This window comes from Kryptolebias marmoratus, linkage group LG1 (genome assembly GCF_001649575.2).
Source record: "Kryptolebias marmoratus isolate JLee-2015 linkage group LG1, ASM164957v2, whole genome shotgun sequence".
NCBI lineage: Eukaryota > Metazoa > Chordata > Actinopteri > Cyprinodontiformes > Rivulidae > Kryptolebias > Kryptolebias marmoratus.
This window is the reverse complement of record NC_051430.1, coordinates 18,902-43,121: the sequence shown is the minus strand read 5'-3', so window position 1 is coordinate 43,121 and position 24,220 is coordinate 18,902. Positions and strand designations below refer to the sequence as shown.

Below are 24,220 nucleotides of genomic sequence, written 5' to 3'. Positions count from 1 at the left end.
GTGAGAGGAGTGGTGATGAGGCGTCCGTCACCAGCTCAGGAGACGCCCACCAGGAAGCGCTCACACACACACAAACCACCAATCACCACACACACAATGTGAGATGTGGGTATCAGTGGGCTAGTAGGGCTAAGCCCTCCCTGGTGTTTACAATATAAATGTTAAAATACCTAATAAACACAAATTAAAAATTTTGTATCACATTTTGTGAAATTTACAACAAAACTGATGCCAAACAGTCTTGAGAAAATCCCCAAGTCTTCCCAAAGGGCTAACTTTTTACAGCCCCGTTCAGCCCCTTGTCTTATATGGTACAGAATGATTGACAGCTGTCTTGCCCGCCCCCTTGGTTTGCTGCTCATTTGGGCTAATTTAGTTTAGTCCAGGGTCAGCCCAAGGCCTCAGACTTTAGCCAATAATGGTGGACGTACAATAACATGCTTCGAGCGCGAGTGTACGTGGGTCTGGTTTATCGTGGACTGAGATAAGTATGATGGTGAGCAAGACAAAGAGATAAACGTGGTGAATTATTTAAGTTCTCACTCGTTTTCCTTAATGTCTTTGGGGGACAAACCGGAAGTGAAGACGTTGAGAGCAGATAGACCCAAGGTTATTCAAAGTTTTCCTGTGACCTGATTTCAGTGAAAGGATTGGCTAACAGCAAGTGTAGCTAACAGATCTTTAACGAGGTGGTTATTAACATTTTTGGATCTCAGAGAAGTTGTCGGAGTGAGCCTCTCTTTAAATAAGGTAGGATTCATTTAAAAAAAGAAGCTCTTTCCAATATTGCGTGTCTTGTTTAATTTTGTCTTATCAGTGTCATTAGTAATTGTGTCAAGGAGTTTGGTGCAGTGTTATGCAAAGCTGTTTGACTGGGAAAAATCATCTGAAATGATTATAGCTGAAACTCTTAATGAAGGGAATTAAGTATTGGACAACTGACAGAGGCTCTGTGTAAGCTTGGCTTTTGGTGGTGGTTTGTTTTAAGGTTATCTTTGTGATGAAAAAGAACATACTGTTTATATATATTTTTATTTCAAATTGGATGCTTCTGTTGTTTAAATCCAAACTGCAGCATTTTATCTGTTAGCCCACCCTACAAATATCACCACCATCCGCCACTGAAGAAAGGCACTAACAAAATGAAAGAATGACCTGGGAGCTGAATTTGAAGAGTTATGGAGGCTTTGGAGTGCATCTGCAGCAGCTGAACCACTGCGAGAGTCTCCTCCCACTGAGTGTTTGTTGGATCAGGTAGCCCGTCGTTCAGAGAGTTTTGACGACTTCTGATCAATTCACTTCTTCCCTGTTTATAAAACTTGTCACCACAGAGAAAAAGTTAAATATATTAATCTGCTTGGTGACATGATGAGGCATCTCTGTTCAGCTTGTAAATAATTTTTATTAATATTCATCATTTAAAAAATTATACTTTTATAAACTGGCGGTTCAATATATTATGATGAGATTTTTTGACCCAGTCAGTCAAAATGATGAACAACGAAAAAGTCTAGCGCAACCTGTGCACTTGGAGGTAAAATTATTGTTTTTGTAAATTTATCTTAAAATGTGCGATTTTAAGATGTTCAGTGCTGCTCACCGATGTCCAAAAGGGTCTGACGGCTATAACTGACTTTCGCAGACCTGACAATGTGCACACAGACAAAAAGACGTACAAAATCGATAAAAAAGAGCACTGGAAAGGAGAGCCATGAGGTGCTGCACCCAAGCGCGCCACCATGTTAACCATGTCAACAAAGTAGGAGACAAGAAACAGGAACTTGTATTTCAAGTGTGACGTGAACGCGCTCTGTCATTAAAAGGTATGAGCTGCTTACAGACTGACAGCCTGAGATCAGTTTGTGTTTCAGAGCACTTTGTTACTGATGTAAAATATAGACATGTGTAATTAAACAACTGTCATAGTCTGAAACTGCTATTGATTAATTTATTCTGGTGTTTTTATTCAAAAAAGGCTTCTTCTTTCATTTCCACTGGTAAACAACCAGACAGTACTGGCGTTCCAAGCTAGCCGGGGGCAAAGCACATGCCATGAACCCAGGACTGAACTCCACCCCACAAATCACCATCTTTGGAAATTATTGACTTAAATGCTAAAGAGAAGTTATCTACGTTTAAGGTCAGAAATAGGAGTCCCTGGAATGCTGTGTGGATATGTTTGACTAAATAACATATATCCATCCATCCATCCATGCATCCATCCATCCATTTTCTTCCGGTTATCTAGGGTTGGGTCGCGGGGGCAGCAGCCTAAGCAGAGAGGCCCAGACTTCCCTCTCCTCAGCCACTTGGGCCAGCTCCTCCGGGGGAATCCCATGGTGTTCCCAGTCCAACCGAGAAACATATTCCCTCTGTCGTGTCCTCGATCTTCCTCTGGGTCTCCTCCGGAACAAGCCCGGAACATCTCACCAGGGAGGCATCCAGGAGGCATCCTAATCAGACCACCTCAACTGGCTGATGTGGAGAAGAAGCAGCTGTACTCTGAGCCTCTCCCGGATGACCGAGCTTCTCACCCTATCTCTAAGGGAGAGCCCAGACACCCTGTGGAGAAATCTCATTTCGGCCGCTTGTATTTGCTATCTCTACCTAAAGCTTGTGACCATAGATAAGGGTAGGAACGTAGATTGACCGGTAAATCAAGAGATTTGTCTTTTGGCTCAGCTCTCTGTTCACCACGACAGATTGGTAAGCCGCCCGCATCATTGGAGATGTAGCACCAATCCGCCTATCTCCCACTACATTTTTCCCTCATTCGTGCACAAGACCCCGAGATGCTTACACTCCTTTACTTGGGGCAGGACCTCTTCCCTGACCTGGAGAAGGCACTCTACCCTTTTCTGGCTCAAGACCATGGTCTTGGATTTGGAGGCATTGATTCTCATCCTGGCCACGTCAAACTCGGCTGCGAACTGATCCAGCGAAAGCTGGAGATCACGACTTGATGAAGCCAATAGGACCACGTCATCTGCAAAAAGCAGAGATGCGATCCTAAGGCCACCAAAACGGATCCCCTCAACACCTTGGCTGCACCTAGAAATTCTGTCCATAAGTTATGAACAGAATCAGTGGCAAAGGCAACTTTAGCAGAGTCCAACTCTCACCCAAAACAAGCCTGACTTAATGCTGGCAATGTGGACCAAGCTCTGGCACCGGTCGTACAGGTACCTAACAGCCCATCTCATAGGGCCTGGTACCCCATACTCCCGGAGTACCCCCCACAGGATTCCCCGAGGGACACGGTCCAAGTCCACAAAACACATGTACACTGGTTGGGCAAACTCCCATGCACTCTCCAGGACCCTGCTGAGGGTATAGAGCTGGTCCAGTGTTCCACGACCAGGAGCATAAATAACATATATGAAATGTAAATTTTTTTAGATTTGATTTCATTTCAGCTTTAGTGTTTTTCATACACCAAAGTTAGTCATGGAGTTCCTCAGGGTTCAGTGCTTGGACCAATACTCTACTTTTTACTCCATTAGGTAAAGTTAATTGACAGCATGAGATAAATTTCCATTGTTATGCTGATGATACTAAGTTATATTTATCCATAAAACCCAGCAAATACAATCAGTTACTTTGATTACAAGCATGTCTAAAAGACACAAAAACCTGAATGACTTAATTTTCTGCTTTTAAACTCAAACAAGACAAAAGTTGTGGTTTTTGGGCGTGAGCATTTTACAAAACAAACTTTGCAGCCTTTCACTGTCCCTGAATAGCAATAATTTTCCTTCTAGTTCTAATGTAAAAAAACTTTGCTTTTATGTTTACCCTTTCCTATTCTCTCAAACCCCAGCCAGTTGAGGTTGGGGTATAGTTTGGTACAATTTTGTGCTTCCATAGTCAATAAGTGTTTATCAGGGAATGGTTTGGTTTAGCAGTAATATTTACATTAGGAATAGATTTAAAGGAATATGCAAGTTAAAACTATACGTTACGAGGATTTAAAAAAATAAATACTGGTTGCAGTTCTAATTAAATGTGCTTAATGATGGAGAAATGTTTGTGTGGACTGGACATATATTACTGGTGTATCTTACCTTTTTTGTGCTTCCATAGCCAATAAGTGTTTATCAGTGAATGGTTTGGTTTAGCACTAATATTTAACATTAGGATTAGATTTAAAGGAAAATGCAAGTTAAAACTATACGTTATGAGGATTTAAAAAAATAAATACTGGTTGCAGTTCTAATTAAATGTGCTTAATGATGGAGAAATGTTTGTGTGGGACTGGACATATATTACTGGTGTATCTTACCTTTTTTAACCACAGGTGCCTGAGAAAAGTGACCACTGTTGTGTGTCAACATCTGTAAGTGGGACTGTAGCTTTGGGGAAGAAAAGGATGTAGGAGAGTAATTGAAGATGACAGAACCATAGTTCTGCCTCCGGCCTTCACGTCGGTTGCTGTCAATAGCCGCCTGAAGCTCACTGGGGGAGCTCAGTCTGCACTTTTCACATTCGTATGGATAAAGGTACTTCATATACCTGAGAGAAGAAGATAGGTTTTACATGGTTAATCAACTTTGTAAATGTAAACAACAACCAATCAGTTTATTATTCAAATTTTATTTTTTTTGGACAGAATATGTAATGACTATTATTCTTTAACCATGGAGAAGGAGGCTAGAAGCTGAGATCAAAACAACACAAAGAGAAATCAATGACCTACCAAAACAACAGAATGGTGCACTGAAGAAATATTGACCATAAAAATCCCACAATTTGTCTGTACCTTATGCTCTAGAGAAGTAGTCTTCAAATAAAATTTTGCATGGTCTGCCAACAAAATTTTTTCTCAAACAAAGGTCCAAAAAGGAAAAATAAAAAATCAATCAACCAATAATAAAGTAATAAATTAAAATTAAATTAAAACGCAATACTCATCACGAACCAAACAATCTGCAAGATCGTACCTGAGACTGACCTTGCTCCCTCTTGCCTTTCAGATCCTCCCGGTCTCCTCCAGCACTGTACATTATTATTCAACACCTGTAAATAAAACCACTTACCTTTATGCTGACTCCGTGTCTGGTATTGGTCCCGCTCATACGGCTGAAAACTCAGGTTTATGTCAGAATGCTCCAGCCATAACCAGCCAGAGCGGTTCTAATTCCAGACCGGCTTAGTAGTATAGTATATACTATATATAGTTTAACCGTTCCGAAGGAAAAGCAGTATTAGCCTGTTTTGTTTCCAGTGCTTGCAGGCCGGAACCATGAATGTGGGCTCAGAAAATTAAGAGGAAGGAAATGGTGGAATCCGCAGATAATTCTGTTGTCACGGAAACAGCTTCTCAACTCGCTCAACACGGATCTATGCTAAACGCCCTGGGGGAACAGCAACAATCCCTGTCGGGAAGGATCGACCAGCTAACCGTGCTAATGCAGCAGCTAGCAGCCTCACTACAAGCTTCGCCGGCCGCCTCGACTTCCGCTTCCGCTACGGCTCCAGCGTCACTTCCGGTTCAGTCACCAGCGCATTTCAGAGAGGTACCCTCGCCGACTCCCGGTGAGATAGGGAAGTGCGCAGGATTTCTCCTGCAGTGCTTATTGGTTTTTTATCACTCCCCGCATTCTTTCGTGGATGATGCCTCCAAAATCGCTTATATTATTGGTCTACTGAGAGGTAAGGCTTTCAGCTGGGTCGAAGCTAAATACAGTTTCAGAACCATAAGTCAGACACCATTTAATCTTTTTCTGGAAGACTTTGAACAGACCTTTGGGATCAAGTACAACAAAACTGAGATAACACAAAAATTATGGCACATTAAATGGGGACAGAGGTCAGTTGTTCAATTCGTGGTTGATTTTCGGACATTAGCTGGTTGAACAGGCCTTAAAGGGGGCCTTCAAGAACGCACTACAAGAACCCCTCAAAGATCTCTTAGCTGGGAGAGACGAGCCACGCTCACTGGAGGAGCTAATCTCGCTAACCACTCGACTAGACAGCAGACTAAGAGAAAGGGAGTGAGAGAAGTTCTTTAGTTCCCGGGGTCTCCACTGCTCCCCACCTCAGTCTACCATCGAGAGTTCTGGGGTGAACCCCCTTTCTCCTGAGGGGGAGTCAAAGCCCATGCAGGTGGGCACGCCAGATTAAGCATGGAGGAAAGACAGCGATGTTATGAAGCCAAGGAATGTTTCTACTGTGGGGATAAGAAGCACTTTCGTTCCAAATGCCCTCTGCTGTTAAAAGGCCATACTCACTAGACACCCGAGGGATCCTAGTGAGTAGTTTGTCTCATTCCCTTGGCGCTCGTTTCTACCTTCATGCTACCATCTTCACCCAACAATTAAAGACTTCGGTTCATGCTCTGGTGGACTCAGGGGCGGAGCAGAACCTTATCTCGGAAGATCTCGCTCTTCATCTCCAACTCCCTTTGCAGGAAATGTCATCCCCATTACCTGTCATGGATGTTTCAGGGCAAATCATCACACGCATCCAAGCATAAGGTCTCCAGGGTTCAACTCATTGTTTCAGGTAACCATCGGGAGATGGGAGAATTTTTGGTTTTTTCGTCACCCACATCTCAATTAATATTGAGGTTTCCCTGGTTAAAGAAACATAATCCAGTGGTCAACTGGACTGAGAGGAGGATTGAATCATGGAGTAATTTTTGTTTAGCAAACTGTCTCAAATCCGCCCTACCTACAGTTTCCGTTGACCTATCTAGAGTTCCTCCTGAATATCATGATCTGGCTCCCATGTTCAGTAAGGCTTAAGCCCTATCCTTACCACCTCACCGACCTTACGATTGCGCCATTGAGCTCCTGCCTGGTGCACCTCTTCCTTCAAGCCGATTGTTCAACCTCTCAGGACCTGAAAGGGATTCAATGAGGTAATACATCGAAGAATCACTTTCATCAGGCATTATCCGTCCCTCCACTTCACCTGTCGGTGCTGGCTTCTTCTTCGTGACTAAGAAGGATAAGAGTCTCCGCCCTTGCGTCGATTACCGTAGACTTAATCAAATAACAATAAAAAACAAGTACCCTCTACCATTAATCGACTCAGTTCACCAACAACTTCACGCAGCCACCATCTTCACAAAACTGGACCTTCACAACGCCTATCACTTAGTGAGGATAAAGGAGTGCGATGAATGGAAGACCGCATTCAAGAACCTTTTGGACATTTCGAATACCTGGTTATGCCCTTTGGGCTCACTAATGCTCCTGCGGTGTTCCAATCACCCATTAATGACGTTCTACGAGACTTTCTGAATCAATTTGTTTTTGTCTACCTAGACGACATATTAATCTACTCCAAGGATCCTGCCTATCATCAGCGACAAGTGAGGGCCATTCTTCAGAGGCTCTATGAGAACCAACACTTCATTAAAGCTGAGAAATATGAGTTTGGTGTATCATCTGTAACCTTTTTGGGCTTTATTTTCAAAAAAGGGCACTATAAGACCGACCCGGAAAAGGTAAAGGCTGTAGCTGAATGGCTGGTTCCCTCCGACCGAAGGCAACTCCAGAGGTTCCTAGGGTTCGCTAATTTCTACCGTCGCTTTATCAGAGATTACAGCAGGGTGGCAGCTCCTCTAACTCAACTCACCTCTGTCAAGAAGTCCTTTGTGTGGTCTCCAGAGGCTCAAGCTGCTTTCGGTGAGTTGAAGTCACGATTTGTCTCCGCTGCTATTCTTCATCATCCTGACCCCAAGTTACAATTTATCGCAGAGGTAGATGCATCAGATTCCGGACTGGGAGCTATTCTCTCTCAGCGAGCTCCTACTGACAACAATATCCATCCATGTGCTTACTTCTCTCGACGTTTATCTCCAGCAGAACGCAATTATGATGTCGGCAACCGGGAGCTGTTGGCAATCAAACTGGCTTTAGAGGAATCCCTATGGATGTGGTATCTGACAGAGGTCCTCAGTTCACATCTCAAGTATGGAAGTCATTCAGCAATAATCTCGGAGCCAAGGTGAGTCTCACTTCTGGGTACCATCCTGTCGAACGGTCAGACCAAAAGATGTAATCAAGAATTGGAAGCGGCCCTCAGATTTCATATTAGAGGTTTTACAACTGGTTCAGGTAACAGCAAACATGTAAACAGTTGTTCTTTATGGGGTTTTATTGTGAGTTTGTGTTCTTTGTTTTGAAACCCAAAGGTGATATGAGTAACTGATCTCTGGACAGATTGTGTTTTGCCGAAATGATTTATTTTTTTTATGTAACAACTTCATTTTGAAATGAGGACATTTCATTTAAAGAGGGGGAAGTATGTAAGATGATTTATTTTTCCTTTTGATTAATATGATTTCATGTACAATCGGTTATTTAAATGTTCCAAATTGTGCTGTGTCTTTAAGAGGAGATGGGTTCTTCTTCGTTGGTTTTTGTTTGGGTAGTGTGACGAGACGGGTCTGTTCGGGAGGATGGCGGTTGAATAAAAAGTCTGGACAGCTACGCTATTCCCTCTCCGTGTTCTGCTTTCTCCACCCACGACCTCCAATATTCTGGTGACCGATTGATAACACGTCATAGTGTTACACTGGTGGCAGCGGGTTTGTGGACATTTTTCAGCGTTTGGAGCGGTGAGCAAATGCTACGCATGCTAACCACAGTTAGCTCATGCTGCACGCGCTGAGCGGCATATATAGCGGCTGCCGAAGACAGACTTTTTTTTCTTTTTTTTGCCCCATCTACACGCCCTTGTCTCTCCTCCTCTTTTTTTTTTTTTTTTTTGCTGCCGGTTGCGGAGACGAATACGCAGCTATGGCAAGTAATTTTTGGGATCAATTACCTTTTCATTCTCAAACTAGTCGTGCCAGGTCTCACTACAGCCACATTTTCATGGGGGACGGAAAAGAGGATTTTTCAAAATGGTGCAGACGTTTTGAAGTGACTGTTGCTGCTGATCCTGATACCACTGAGGATAGTTTGGTGAAACTGCTACCTACATGTTTAGGGGGTGCTGCTTTTAGTTACTGGGACAGCCTGTCTGATGCAGTAAAAGCGGACTATTCAGCCACAAAGGAGAAGCTGAAGAGCGTTTTTGGCCAAACTACTTATTTGTCGACTTTCCAAAGCTATATTAATGCACGCAGTCGCCTTCCCGGTGAAGCCCTTCCTGTGTTTGCTGCTGAGATTTGCCGTTTGGTCGAAGAAGCTTTTCCGACGTACGGTGATAATGCTAAACAGGGGGAAAAATTTTGACGCTTTATTGCTGGACTTGACCCATACCTCCAACTGCGATGTCATGAGCAGGGCGTTGACACACTGGAGACTGCTCTACAGTTTGCTATGCAGATTGAAACTGCTCACCATGCTAGTAGGGTGTTCACTACCACACCCCCTTTGCAATCTTTGTCTATACCACCAGTTTACCCTGCTGTCTCACCGGGGTGGTCTACTCAGGTTCCTGCACCCACTCCTCTAGGAGTCCACTCAGCTACTGCAGCAGATCTGAAGACAATGGCAAAGACTATCAAAACACTGTCGGACAGAGTTCAACAGCTGCAGCTGGCAGTTGACCGCCAGCGTGAGGACGCACATCACCAGGATAGGCGAGATTATGGATTTCGTCATCGGAGCTTCACTCCAGGTGGACGCCAGAATGACCGATATTCATCAGATGGCTACTATGGGTCTCCGCCACGACACCGAGACTCATCAAACGACCGGAGAACACCTCACTACAGTTCCAGTTCATATGCAAGGAATGAACACCACCAACAGGGTTTACGTACTCAATCTGGATCATCTGAACGGTACACGCAGGGCCACAGCTCTTCAACCAGAGGCTACACTAGTCGTGGCCGCTCTCCTGACCGCTATGAAAGTGGCCGGCGCAATCACTCTCCCAGCCCGGGGCGAGTACGTTTCCAGTCTCCTTCACGTTCAAACCAGGATCAGGTAAACTACAAATAGCTGACAATGAGGGCAAATTGCCAGCTACTGACTTCTCCCTAGCCCAGACAGACAATGACACCTACCATGACACAGCTACTAGTGACGTTACAGGTTTGGCTGATGTTGAGAAGAGATACGCGTCAGTTGTTATTGAGGACACGGTAGTACATGCCTTTCTTGACACTGGGGCGGACGTTTCAGTCATTAGTGAGGACTTTAGAATGGCTACACCTGCTCTTCACAGAAAACCCATTGAAAAACAGTTCATTCCTCTCACGGGTGTCACAGGTGATCCCCTTGACTCTGTAGGCTCTATTTATGTGAACCTCAATATTGCAGATAAGCTCATGACACACACACTTCAAGTTGTCAGAAACTGTACAAAACCAATAATTTTAGGTTGGGATTTTATGGTGGCAAATGGCATTACAGTTGACACTCGAAACATGACATGCAATGTAGCAGGTACAGCTGTGCCACTAATTAGTCCACATCTGTATGTTCCCTGCCTGACTGCTGTTTCGGTATCTTCCACAGTTAGCATTCCTGCTATGTCTGAGAAAGTCATCATTGTTACTCTGGATGCACCCCAGAAAGGGTTTTTACCTAGTGGCTACATTGGTGTGCTTGAACCACATTATACCGACCAGTCTGCTGCTGGTATTGCATGGACTGTGGCCAGGGTAGAACAAGGCTCTATTTGTGTTAAAGTAGCTAATGTTTCTCATAGTGACGTCATGTTACATAGTGGTACACAGGTGGGGCACTTTCATTGTCTTAGCAGAGGGCCAGAGTCAATTCACCATTATGGACAGTTCTATCTGTAACATTAATACTCAGACACCTGACAGTCCCAGAATAATCCCTCTTGCAGATAGTACAGACTCAGATCTGACACCTCTGCAGAAAAAAACAACTGAATGAGACTTTGACTTCTTTTTCTGATATTTTTAGTCAACACCCACATGACTTTGGCAGAACTGACATAGTGACACACAAAATCACTACAACCTGTGACACCCCAATCTCACAAAGAGCCTACCGCACCTCTCCAGCCATGAAGGCAGAAATTCGCCGCCAAGTTGAAACCCTGAAATCACATGATTTGATAGAGGACAGTTCGAGCCCCTGGGCCAGCCCAGTAGTCATGGTGAAAAAGAAGGATGGCTCTTACAGGTTTTGTGTAGATTTTCGTAACCTGAACTCTGTCACCATTACTGATGCTCATCCCTTACCGAGAGTTGATGACAGTTTAGATGCGCTTTCTGGTTCACAGTACTTTTCCACCATGGACATGTCTAGCGGGTACTGGCAAGTACAAATGGATCCAGCAGACAGACAAGACTGCATTTATGACAGGTGACGGCTTGTACCAATTTAAGGTCATGCCAATGGGGCTTAAGAACTCACCTCCGACCTTCCAAAGGCTCATGGAGCTTGTTCTGAGAGGACTGCATTGGACAACCTGTGTCATTTACTTGGATGACATAATTTGCATGGGAAAAACCTTTGAAGAGCACTTAGGTAATCTCACAGACATTCTCACTCGTTTCCGACAAGCAGGTTTAAAGTTAAACCCTAAGAAATGTGACTTTTGCAAACCTGCTGTAAAGTACATGGGGCACATTGTGTCTCGGGATGGACTGGCGTTGGACCCAGTAAACAGTGAACGCATTAGTACCTGGCCTGTTCCACGCTCACCGACGGAGGTACGGGCCTTTATGGGACTGTGTTCATATTACAGACGTTTTGTACATAAATATTCTTTTATTGCTCAGCCGCTGCATAGGCTTACCCAAAAACAAGTGGTGTTTGAATGGACAGATGACTGTTCTACCGCTTTTGAAGCACTTAAAGATGCACTGACTTCGCCTCCAATAATGGCATTTCCCAACTTTGATCAGCCATTCATTTTGAGTACAGATGCATCTAATTTTGCAGTTGGTGCCGTACTGTCCCAGACACAACAGGGACAAGAAAGGGTTGTAGCTTTTGCAAGTCATGTACTTTCAAAAACGGAGAGAAAGTGGTCTACATATGACAAAGAACTGTATGCCATTGTGTGGTCAATTAGACACTTTAAACATTATCTGAGTTGTAATCCTTTTACAATCATCACTGATCATCGTCCCTTACTCAGCCTAAGGAAGATGGACGTCACGCATGATCCTACCGGACGCAGGGGTCGTTGGGCATTGGAGTTGGACCCATATCAATGGACAATCACCCACAGAGATGGAAAGAAACACACAAATGCTGATGCCATGTCACGGATACCATTGGGGCAGGACTTAACTGAAGTAACAGTTTCAGCGCTGCCTGATAGTCACTCTTCTCCTAGTGACATCGAAAAATCTGTCTCACTGGCTGAGTTGCCAGGCGCAAGCACTGAACATTCAGAAATGACCAAGGTTGTATCACAAGTGTGTTGTGTGGACAATGATAGGATACAGGTGAATCTGGGGTTTGCCACATTACAATAGACATTATCTAACCATAACCTGGACATTGTATCTGCACAACTCGCTGATCCTGTTTTTTTGAAGTGTGTACCTGGGTAAAGAACAAGAAACATCCCTACCTCAGACAGGTAAAAGGTAGAGTGCAGAGAAAACTTTGGTGGCAGTTTCCTAAGTTATTGCTATGTCACGACTTGCTTTGTCGCAAAGGTCAGAGTGCACTGGGGAAACCCGAGGTTTATCAAGTGTTAATTCCATCTGCACTTCTTACAGAAACAATGCACTTTCTGCATGGTAATCCTTGTTCTGGTCATTACAGTGCTGAACGTACTTTTAAGAAAGCATTGACAGTGTGTTATTGGCCAGGAATGAGATCTGATATAGAAACCTTCTGTAATCTGTGTAAGACATGTGAAGCTTTTAGAAAAGCTGTACCAAAGCACAGAGCGCCTTTGCAATCTATTCAGACTGACAGACCATTTCAGTTGGTCTGTACGGACATTACTGAACTTCCGGTTACCTCTCTTGGTAATAAATATGTACTAGTGGTACAGGACCATTTTACCAAGTATGTAAATGCCTATGCTATGTCTGATCAGAAGGCTGCTACCGTAGCACAGTTACTCTGTGAACGGTATATCCCCGAACATGGTGTTCCTGAGGAACTGTTGTCAGATCAGGGACGACAATATGAATCTGAAATTATTCACACCATTTGTCAGAGACTACAGATGACAAAGAAAAGAACCTCTCCATATCACCCAAGAGGGAATGGTATGGTTGAACGGTTTAATCGGACTCTGAAAGAACAGTTGGCTCGACTCATTCAGGACTATGGAGGTGAATGGGACCACTACCTCCCTGCTGTGGTACTTTCTTTCAACTCTACTCCTCACTCGAGCACAGGGTACTCGCCATATTTCCTTGCTCATGGACGAGAACCCCGACTACCTGCAAATGTCCATATTGCATCGCCACAGGTTTCTGATGATCCACAAAACTATGGTTCAGAACTGGCTACACGGATGGACGCTGCTTTTGAGACTGTGCTTCTCCATCGCGAAGAGCAAAAACAAAAACGAGAGTACTATTACAACAAAGACACAAGGTTTAGGCCTTATGCTTGTGGTGATCTGGTATGGATAGATGACCCCACCACACAAAGACAAAAGCTTTCCCCAAACTGGACCGGGCCATATAAGGTAGTAACTGTGAATGAAAAGGGGCTTCTTTACAAACTGGTGGATGTGAAATATCCTCAGGCTGCGACCAAAGTCATTCACTATGATCGTTTAAAACCTTATCATAGCTCCACAGACACATTACCTACAGACGTCACTCAGTCTGCAGTTCCACCAAACAGGGACACACTGCCGAGGTATACTGCTTTGTCTGGTTCATTGCCCAGACTCTTTGGCAAAACAGCTGCAGCACAGGCATCAGAAACTGCTAGGTCGTTGCCATCTCCACCAAGGCTCCCAACTGGACTCGTTTCCCAGCAGCCTGCACAACTGACCCCTAGCTTGCCACCCTCTGGGGATGCGGTTATTACCAGATGTGGGCGAACTGTTCGGAAGCCACAACGATTGGTGTTATGAGGAACAAATGATCTACAGTTGTTTTTTTTTTCATATTAGAGGTTTTACAACTGGTTCAGGTAACAGCAAACATGTAAACAGTTGTTCTTTATGGGGTTTTATTGTGAGTTTGTGTTCTTTGTTTTGAAACCCAAAGGTGATATGAGTAACTGATCTCTGGACAGATTGTGTTTTGCCGAAATGATTTATTTTTTTTATGTAACAACTTCATTTTGAAATGAGGACATTTCATTTAAAGAGGGGGAAGTATGTAAGATGATTTATTTTTCCTTTTGATTAATATGATTTCATGTACAATCGGTTATTTAAATGTTCCAAATTGTGCTGTGTCTTTAAGAGGAGATGGGTTCTTCTTCGTTGGTTTTTGTTTGGGTAGTGTGACGAGACGGGTCTGTTCGGGAGGATGGCGGTTGAATAAAAAGTCTGGACAGCTACGCTATTCCCTCTCCGTGTTCTGCTTTCTCCACCCACGACCTCCAATATTCCGGTGACCGATTGATAACACGTCATAGTGTTACACCAGTGATAACCCATCTTCCTGGAGCAAGCAGCTTATTTGGATAGAATATGCACATAACACTCATGTCTCGTCTGCCACAGGTCTGTCTCCCTTTGAGGCCTCCTTGGGATATAAGCCCCCGTTGTTTCCGAGTTTCGAAACTGACATCGCTGTCCCTTCGGTCCAGGTCCACCTACACAGGTGTTGGTAAGTTGGATAGACTTACCTGTTTCTGGCTCTTGGATCACTCACCTCTAGACAAGCTTTTGGATTTGGCCTGGAACCTACTCCTCACCACGACATTTCAGGAACCTGTAAGAAACAAACAGTTACGCAATACTCATCACAAACCAAACAATATGCAAGATCGTACCCGAGACTCACCTTGCTCCCTCTTGCCTTTCAGATCCTCCTGGTCTCCTCCAGCACAGTAAATTATTATTTACCACCTGTAAATAAAACCCACTTACCTTAATGCTGAGTCCATGTCTGGTATTGGTCCCACTCATACGGCTGAAAACTCAGGTTCATGTCAGAAAGAAAGATACATTTCTCTTCTGAACTTTGTCTGAAGGATAATTACTGATAATTATTTGAACTTATAAGAAACCATAGGTTTAAACTTTAAAATCTAATTTTCTGTAATGATTTGAGTTATTTTTCTGCATTTTATCATATGTTGTCACTCTTGTGTTTTGGTCGTCTTTGTTATGTGTTCTTATGCATTTCCCTGTCACCATTCATCTGCCCTCAGTTCAGTAGCACTTCATTTAGCCTGCCACGCCCATCTACACCTGTCTCTAGGTACTAATCAGTCATCTGTGTCCACTTCCTCATTATCCTCTGCCTATATAATCTGGTCTTTGTCTCTCATTACTTGCTGGTTCATTCATTTTGCTCTTGTGTTATTCCTCGCCACAGTCAAGTTCCATTGTTTTTTGCTCCTCGTTTACCTGACCTGCCTGTAAGTTTTTTGTTGCTTAGTTTCTGCTGCCATGTCAGCTTTTTGATTTTCCATTTCTTTTTGTTAATAAATTAGTTTTCTTTTTATACCATTATGAGTCTGCATATTGGGTTTGCCTCACTCAACCGTAACCCTTTCTAATCCTTTTCTCCACTCAAATACTCAAAAGCTGTGAATACCTCATTACTACAATACATCAACATTTGTAAATACATTGCTAGAAGTGTAACATAATTTTAACAGCAAAACAACACATGTAACAGATTAAAATGAGGAATTGTAAGACATTGTCCATAAAATATATCTCATACTTAATTAAAGATTTATTTTTAACCTCAAATGCTAGAGGGAGAGGGGAAGTTAAGTGAAACATCATTGATTAAAACAAACACACATATTTGAACCATGACATGATATTGCGTGGCAGGAGACAGAGTGAGTGACAACTGGGGAGGAATGAACGGTGACAGTAACACAAACAAAAAACTAAACTGAAACAATAACTCAGAACAAAAACAAAACAATATAAATAACAAACAGAAAACACAAAAAGCCCAAATCCTCACACTGGAAGGCAGTCCACCATTTGGGGAGACTGACTCTGGAGACTACGAAACAACATGTCATAGCTCTGGCTACCTGCCCGAAGAGGTACACTCAAGAAGCAGAAACAAAGAGAATAAAAAGGATGTTATCCATGCCACCATCTAAAGCGTACTCTCAGTGGCAGGGAGATAACATTAGAGTTGATTCACCCAGAGCTGAGACTGAGCAAAGACTGGAGAAGCAAATAGGAGAAAGGCATTACACAAGGATGATGTCCCATGGTTATAAGGCCAAAGAGCTGACCCCTCCAATCTTTCAGAACGAGAACTAGTATCAATCACAATGGCAGTCATCTAAGATAGCCTCAGGTATGAGGAGTTGGACTGCACCAGGGCCTGATATTATTGAGAAACGCCCAAACTTGGAGAGCAGATCCCAGGAACAACCTAAAAGATCCATGTCCAGAACTGAGTCCAGTGCTAGGAACAGCTAAGATACTGGCTGCACAGAACCCTCAAGCTCCCAGGCCTCTGGTAGAGGACCCAAGCTTAAGGTGAACTAAGAACCATGTGCAAAATAAAGGACCAGATGTGCTGGTGATCAGTCAGTGACTGTGTCAGGATTCTGGTTAATCTGTCAAACTGGGTTGTTTCATGTATTTACTGTGCTCTCAATTAAGGTTTTAGCAGATGTGAGTGCTCAAATCATTTGTTAAATTTTGTAGTAACATTGTAGATGTTGCAGATTTGAATATTTGCCACCATGCCTGAACATTTGAGTCAAACAGGTTTTAAACTCTCCACAGGAAGAATGAACAGGTTGGAGTTAATCCAGTCTGGATAAAAACCTGTTTTCCCATTCTGTGTTAAACTTCACATATATATACATTTTTTAACCTTACAGAAATCTGTGTTTCAATACAATTGGTCGTGGCAGATGGCAAACTATCCTGAGACTGAGCCTGAGTCTGGTTCTGCTGGAGGTTTCTTCCTGTTAAAAGGGAGTTGTTCCTTTCTACTGTTGTTGGTGTGCTTGCTCAGGATGGAAGATTGCAACAAAGTGAAGATTTGAAGCAATTTGTTGGTTTCTTTAGATAAATAACTTTTACTGATAAAAGTTATCTATCTAAGAATAGATAATACATAATGATAATAGATAATCTAAAACTATACACAGATGATTGTACTCACTGTGTTCGGAGAGTGAAAGCTGCACTGGTAATAGAGGTAGGGAGGTTGAGGCCTTTGGTAATCTCACGCCATATCTTTTTATTGATGACTTCCACTAAGCCACCTTTTTCAGTGACGAGCTTGTAGAGCATGTAGAGATCCAAGACCTGCTTTGCCATGATAGGAATCCGATTCACTGGAGTTCCTGCAGAAAACAAACAATATCCAAAATCGATTCCACTAACTTTGGTTCCTATCATCAATAAGCTTCTGCATCTTCTTTTAAAGCTAATTTATCTCGAGCCAGTCATATGTCTGACAGCTGTGTTAAGGGTAGAAAATAAAACTTTTAAGTAAAGTTTCAGATGTCTGTAATGGCCGAATTTATTATAGGGTAACACCTGTTGTTGATAAGTCCTGACTATGTTATGAATAAATTCCAAATCCCATGAGTTCTCACAGAATGAACTTGTTTACAGGAGTGATGTTGAATTTTATCCTCATGGGAACCAGCTTTTCCCTTACCCCCCCTTTTGGTCCAGTATTTCAGTATCTTTAATATAAGCTCTTGTGTTGACTTGGGGGGCCAGAACTTTGATTCGGAGCTTCCCATTCGGAGCTGGGACTCTGATGTTAATTGTTAATTGTCTTTAGGGCTCTCTGTATGTAATGCACCATACATAAATAAACCTGTTGGAGTGATTTCATCTAACAGTACCTGGAAATTATTTTTCTGCCACGATATGTCTTATAAGTGAAACCTCCGGAATTAAATTATTTAAATTTAATGCCGAAATAGACTTTTTGTTAAAAATTATTAATGAAACACTTATTTTATTTCAAAATGTGAAACATGTTTTAGGCATGGGTAATGGAAATAAGAAATAAAAGTGGGAAAGAAACAATATCCTAAATAAATTAATCCTCTCTTGTTTAAAACTTTATAAATACAAAGTAACATCCCATTTGACAAATAAAGACACTAATAATTTCTATTTTCAATTTAGTGCAGCATATAAAGAGAGAAAACCAGGTCTTTGTGACAATTCCAGAGTGGTTGACCCTGAGATAATTAACCTGCATTTGCTGACAGAGTTCCATTGTGGTCATTGGATTTACTATAATAGCAATCAATAGCTGCAGAAATATAGTGCAAACAACAGCAGAGGAGCCTTTACAGGGAAAAAGCACTGAGGAATTGTTGGAAGTGGTAAAACTGCATCAATTAAAGCCAGTAATTAAGGGTTCATTTTACCCCAAGGGGAATGAATGATAAGGCTTTATTAAAGAAAGGACTAATGTCCTGCTCTCCTTTCAAGACAATTCCAGCAATAGTCTGAAGCTGCAGTACATTAACACTGTTCTCTAAAGAAAGCACAGCATAAGCTGAAAAAAGACTTAAGTAAAATTTCTCAGAGGACAATCTATAGCATAAATTAAGATGGTGGGATGGTTTGCGTTGGTAGCTGATAGCAACAGTGTTTTGTGACTGAACTGATTCTTTACTTTAACCTTTCTGAAAATGCATTACTTCTCTCTGTCTGTCAACGTATTCTCCAGGTGATATAACTTCTTCTATAGCTTCAAATGTATGGTTGTTGCGGCTTCATTTGCAGGGGTCACCAGAGCAAGCAAGCTCACAAGAAAGATTTTAAAACAGTTTTACGCTAGATGCTCTTCCTAATGCCACCTGAGCTCAAACCTGCAGCTTCAGGATAACAATCCTGAAGCTGCAGGTTGAACTCAACCAGACTGCGGTCCTTTGAACCCATGTTACATATGTGATATTCTTCTATGAGCAGAATTTTATTTGTCACTATTTGTACAAGTTAATAAAAATCTGGCTCAGACTGCAATCCCCACAGCTCACTGTTGGCACGATATTAAAGGCCTAGCATTCCTTGAAAAAATGACGCCTTTCATACCAGTTTGAAACTAAAATTGTCTTATGATGAGAAGTGACAAAGTTATAGTCATTTTGTTAAACTTTTTAAACTATGTTATGTACAATAATGCAAAATCGCAAGGTCTTGCGAGATGTGTTAATGTTCAGAGTAAGTGTTAAGAATGATTCAACTTCTGCAGCCTTAAATTTTAACTTAATATCTCTAACACTGACTAAGTTATAGCCATTTTGCATTAGCTAACGTTAATTAGCTGTGGAGGCTATCTTGAATTGGATTGACTTCAAAATGTAATCAGTTGTGGATGTACACCCACAGCTGATTAATTAAAAATTACTTTTTGAAAGTTTCATTATTTTGTCTCCAGTGGTTCATGTAATATCTTGCTAACTTATTTGAACTAACACAAGCAAAAACATTATTGTACACCATCACCTTTCAGTGGTGTGTGATAATTAAAATATAGTTAGTTTAAAAACATTAGAACAAACTAGGAAACTCTGTAATAAGTTGTGACACCCAGGAAAATAATATTGTAATTTTAAAAACTACATCGAGTTGAACAGTTTAAAAATGTCAACAGAATCTTACAGTGATTTTACTGAAAGCTTTCAGGTGAAGTTTGACTGATCTACAGTCTAGTAGAAATCACCTTCAGATTCTTATAGAAAGAATTGATCCTATAATCAGAAAACCACTTCAAATTAAGGATTGAACACATCACCTTAGCTAACAGTTCTACTTCTCTCTTTACCTTGGTGTCTAAGAGACATTGTGAGTAAATATATTTGACTTGTTTCCTGCAAGAGGTGCATAGATTTTATTCCGCCCTTTTATTTGAAGCCCCAACCATTGTTTTCAGAAGCCATAATTTGTTAAATAAGATTCCTCTGTGCGCAAGTGCCAAATGATTTAAACTTCTCTCATAGCCATTAGAGTTTTTTAGTCAGGATTATTGATTAATTCTAAACTAAGTATTAGTTATAATTATTTGGAGTCCTTGAACCTCAGTCTTTCTCACCTTTTTTAACTTTTATTTGTTATTATATATCTCAGTATTTGTCTGGATTTCCAGACTTTTTGTCTGAATAGTTAATGAAAAAAGTGACAATAGTGAAGGATTTCTATATTCATGTAGATGTTGAAAGTGACAGCCTTTAACCTTTAAAAATGTAAATTAATCCAATATTACTTTCCTCAATCTTGTACAGTAATGCAACTTAAATTATCTTGCTGATAATATTACAACTTCAATGCAAACAGCATTTGATAAAATGGCTCCTTTGAAAAAGAAAGTCACTTGTCAAAGGAAGCTGGGTCCTTGCTTTAATTCAGAGTTGTGTACTTTGAAATAGGCATCTACAATTTGGAAAGAAAATGATGTTTCATTAACATTAAATAATTTTATTTAACCTAAAGAGCTAGCCTGATAATGTACAAGAAATCCCTTCATAAAGAAAGAAATGTACATTATTCATGTTTAACAGAGCAAAGAAAGAAAAACCCCAAGTTTTATTTTTAGTACTGGAGCTAGCCTAATCAAGAGTTGTATCTCTATTGAGCCATTCATCCCTATAACTAAGTAGTGATGACTTCATAAGATTCTTTATAAGTAAAATTATTTCAATTAGTGAGAAAATTCACACCATCCTTCCTATTATTGCCTCTGATTTCGAATCAAATGAAACAGCTTTAGAAATGTCACTAGAACCTCATTTGTGTTTAGACTGTTTTTATCTTGTTGACCTCTGAATTGTCAAAAATAATAGTTTCATCCAAACCATCAACATGTCTGCTAGATCCAGACATCCATTTCAATCTCCAGATCCTGCTGGGGGATCCCAAGGTGTTCACAGGCCAGAGAGAATACATATTCCCTACAGCAAATTCTGGTTCTGCTCCAAGATCTCTTCGTAGTGGGACATGCCTGAAAAACCTCCAAAAGAAGGCGTCCGGGAGGCATCCTAATCAGATGCCTGAAGCACCAAAACTGACTCCTTTCAATGCGAAGGAGCAGTGGCTCTACTCCGAGCTGCAACCAGATAATGAAGCTTCTCACCTTATCTCTAAGGCTGAGCCCAACCACACTACAAAGGAAGCTCATTTCAACCGCTTGTATCCGGAATCTCGTTCTTTTGGTCATGATCCAAACCTCATGGCCATAGGTCAGGGTTGGAATGTAGTCAGGCCAGTAAATTAAGTTTTGCCTTTCTACTCAACTCTTTCTTCATCACGACAAATCAAAGCAACGTCCATTACTGAGGATGATGCACTGATCTGTCAGTCCATCTCCCACTCCATCCTACCATCACTGGTGAGGACTCCCAGATACTTGAAGTCCTCCCCGTAAAGCAGAGACTCGCCACTGACCCGGTGGGAGCATTCCACCCTTTTCAGTTTGAGAACCATGGCCTTGGACTTAGAGTAGCTGACTCTTTTTCCAACCACTTCACACTCGGCTGCGGACCATCCCAGTGCATGCTAAAGGTTATGGCCTGAAGATACCAACAGAACCACATCATCTGCAAAAATCAGAGACGAGACCCTGAGGTTCTCAAACCAGACACACTCCTCTACACGACTGCGCCTCGAGATCTTGTCCATGAACACCACAAACAGGATCGGAGATAAGGGACAGCCCTGGCAGATTCCAACCCGTACTGGGAACAAGCTGGACTTTGTGCCAAGAATGTGGACATAGCTTCTGCTTTGGTTATAAAGGGACCAGATAGCCCTCAAAAGCAACCCAGGCAGCCCATACTCCTGCAGCACACCCTACCGAATGGAACACAGTCAAAAGCCTTCTCCAGATCTACAAAACACATGTAGACTGGAGAGTCAAACTCCCATGAGCCCCTTAGCAAATCTGTAAGGGTGAAGATCTGGTCCACAGTTCCATGACTGAAATGAAAGTCACACTGCTCCTCCTGGATCCAAAGTTCGACAGTTGGTTGGAGCCTCCCTTCCAACACCCTTGAGTAAACTTTCCTGGGAGGCTGAGAAGTGTGAGTCTTTGATAGTTGGAACACACTCTCCAATTCCCCTTTTGAAAAATGGGAACCACCACCACAATCTGCCACTCCATAGGAGGAGACGTGTCAACCATGACATCCCCACAATGTCCAGAGCCTTCAGTAACTAATGGCAAATCTCATCCACCCCTGGCACCTTGCCACTGGGTAGCTTTTTAACTATGACCTCTGTCGTGGTAATAGACTCGTCTTCCCTGAAGTGCCCAGACTCTGCCCTCTCAAAGGTGGACATAGTGGAAGGAGATCCTCGAAGTGCTCCTTCCACCACTCAACAATATCCCCAGTCTGGGTCAGCAGTTCCCCACCTAGACCCAGCACAGCCTGAGACAGGGCCCTCTTTCCCTTTCTGATTCATTGAATGGTTTGCCAGAACCTCCTTGAGGCCAACTGAAAGTCCTTCTCCATGGCCTCTCCGAATTCCTCCCATGCCCAAGTTTTTGCCTCCACAACCACAGAATCTGCAGTCCTTAAGGCCACAGCTCCTGGAAGCTGCATTGGCAATAGAGGTCCTGAACATGATTCCATGTCCTCGACCTTCCCCGGAACATGTAAAAAACTCCTCCAGAGGTATGAGTTGAAGATCTCAAGGACAGAGAGCTCAGCCAGACATTCCCAGTTTACCCTCACTATTCTTTTGGGTTTATCAGGTCTGTCCAGCAGCCTCCCCTGCCACTTGATCCAACTCACCACCAGGTGGTGATCAGTTGACAGCTCTGCCCCTCCCTCTCTTTATCCGAGTGTCCAAAACATAGGACCAAAGGTCTGATGACACGATTACAAAATCAATCATAGACCTTTGGCCTAAGGTGACCTGGTACCAAGTACCATGCTCGAACATGGTGTTTGCTATGGACAATACATGCCTAGTACAGAGGTCCTACAACAGAACACTGCTCGGGTTCAGATCAGGAAGGCCGTTCCTCCCAATAAAGCCCCTAGACCACCAGGTGCTTGCCGGCAAGCTCCCTCTCGCCGGCCTGGCTCCAGGGGGGTGCCCTGGTTCCCTTTTCTGGGTGAGGTGTGCTGATGTTTCTGTTGTTTATCAGTCAAGGTTTTTGAAACGCTCTTTGTCCTCACCTGAGACCAGTTTGCCATGAGAGACCCTACCAGGGGCAAATGTCCCAGACAACATAGCCCCCAGGGTCATGGGGGTGCTAAAAACCCCTTCACCATGTTAAGGTTGTGATTCTGCAGAGGGGTGTTCAAAGAGGTGTTTCCTTTAATTAATATCCCAATTTTAAATCTGCTTAATCTGCCTTTAATGAATGGTTATGTACCACAGGGCTGTAAGGTTGCTGTAATTAAACTTGATTCTGATGCTCTCACCAATTATAGACCTATATCTAAACTCCTATTCATATAAAAAATTCTTAAAAAAAATACTTGCAAATTAATTGTGTTAATGTCTAGACAGAAATAAACTGAGTAGTTTTAGTCAAGGTTTAAAGCTTGTCATTGCACAGAAACAGCACTGGTGAAAGTTACTAATGATATTCTCATAACCTCAAGCAGTGCATCTGTGTCCATACTTGTCCTGTTAGATCTCAATGCTGCATTTGATACAATTGATTACAATATTTTATTACAGATGCTTGAACATGATAATGGGATTATAGAAACTGCTCTAAAAGGTTTTAAATTATATTTGTCTGATAGATTCCAGTTTGTATGTTTGTATGTTAGTACTCAATCATTCATACACCAGAGTTTCTCATGGAATTCCTTAGGGTTCAGTGTTTGGACTAATACTTTTTACTTTATATATGCTTCCATTAGGCACAGTTATTAGACAGCATGGGATAAGTTTTCATTGTTAGGCTGATGATAAGCAGTTATATTGATCCATTAAACCTGATGAATCCAATAAGTTACTTAGATTACAAGCATGACATAAGAAATTTGATGACTTAATTTTCTGCTTTTTAATTTCAAACAAGACAAGTTGTAGTAATTATTTCAACAATATATTTGCTTTGTTTCCCATAGAGATTACACTGGGACCAGTTATTCTGTGTTTGTCTGTGTTCCTTTCCTGTCCTCTCAGAACCCAGCCAGTCAAGGCAGATGGCCACCCATCCTAAGCCTGATTCTGCTGGAGGTTTTTTCCTGTTTAAAGATAATCCTTCCTTTCCACGTCACCATAGTGCTTGCTCAGAATGTGA

General features: G+C 42.2%; 1 protein-coding gene across 1 annotated transcript in view; it reads right to left on the bottom strand.

Annotated features, from left to right (window-relative positions):
* Window positions 1–4,168: 4,168 nt before the first annotated feature.
* LOC108248343 (AT-rich interactive domain-containing protein 3A-like) overlaps window positions 4,169–24,220 on the bottom strand; it is a 31,563-nt gene continuing 11,511 nt past the window's right edge. The window contains exons 3-4 of the mRNA XM_037976528.1: window positions 17,144–17,327; window positions 4,169–4,512 (exon numbers count right to left, since the gene is read on the bottom strand). Of these exons, the coding sequence (XP_037832456.1) occupies window positions 4,266–4,512; window positions 17,144–17,327 (431 nt within the window). The 3' untranslated portion in view covers window positions 4,169–4,265. The remainder of the gene's footprint in view (window positions 4,513–17,143; window positions 17,328–24,220) is intronic.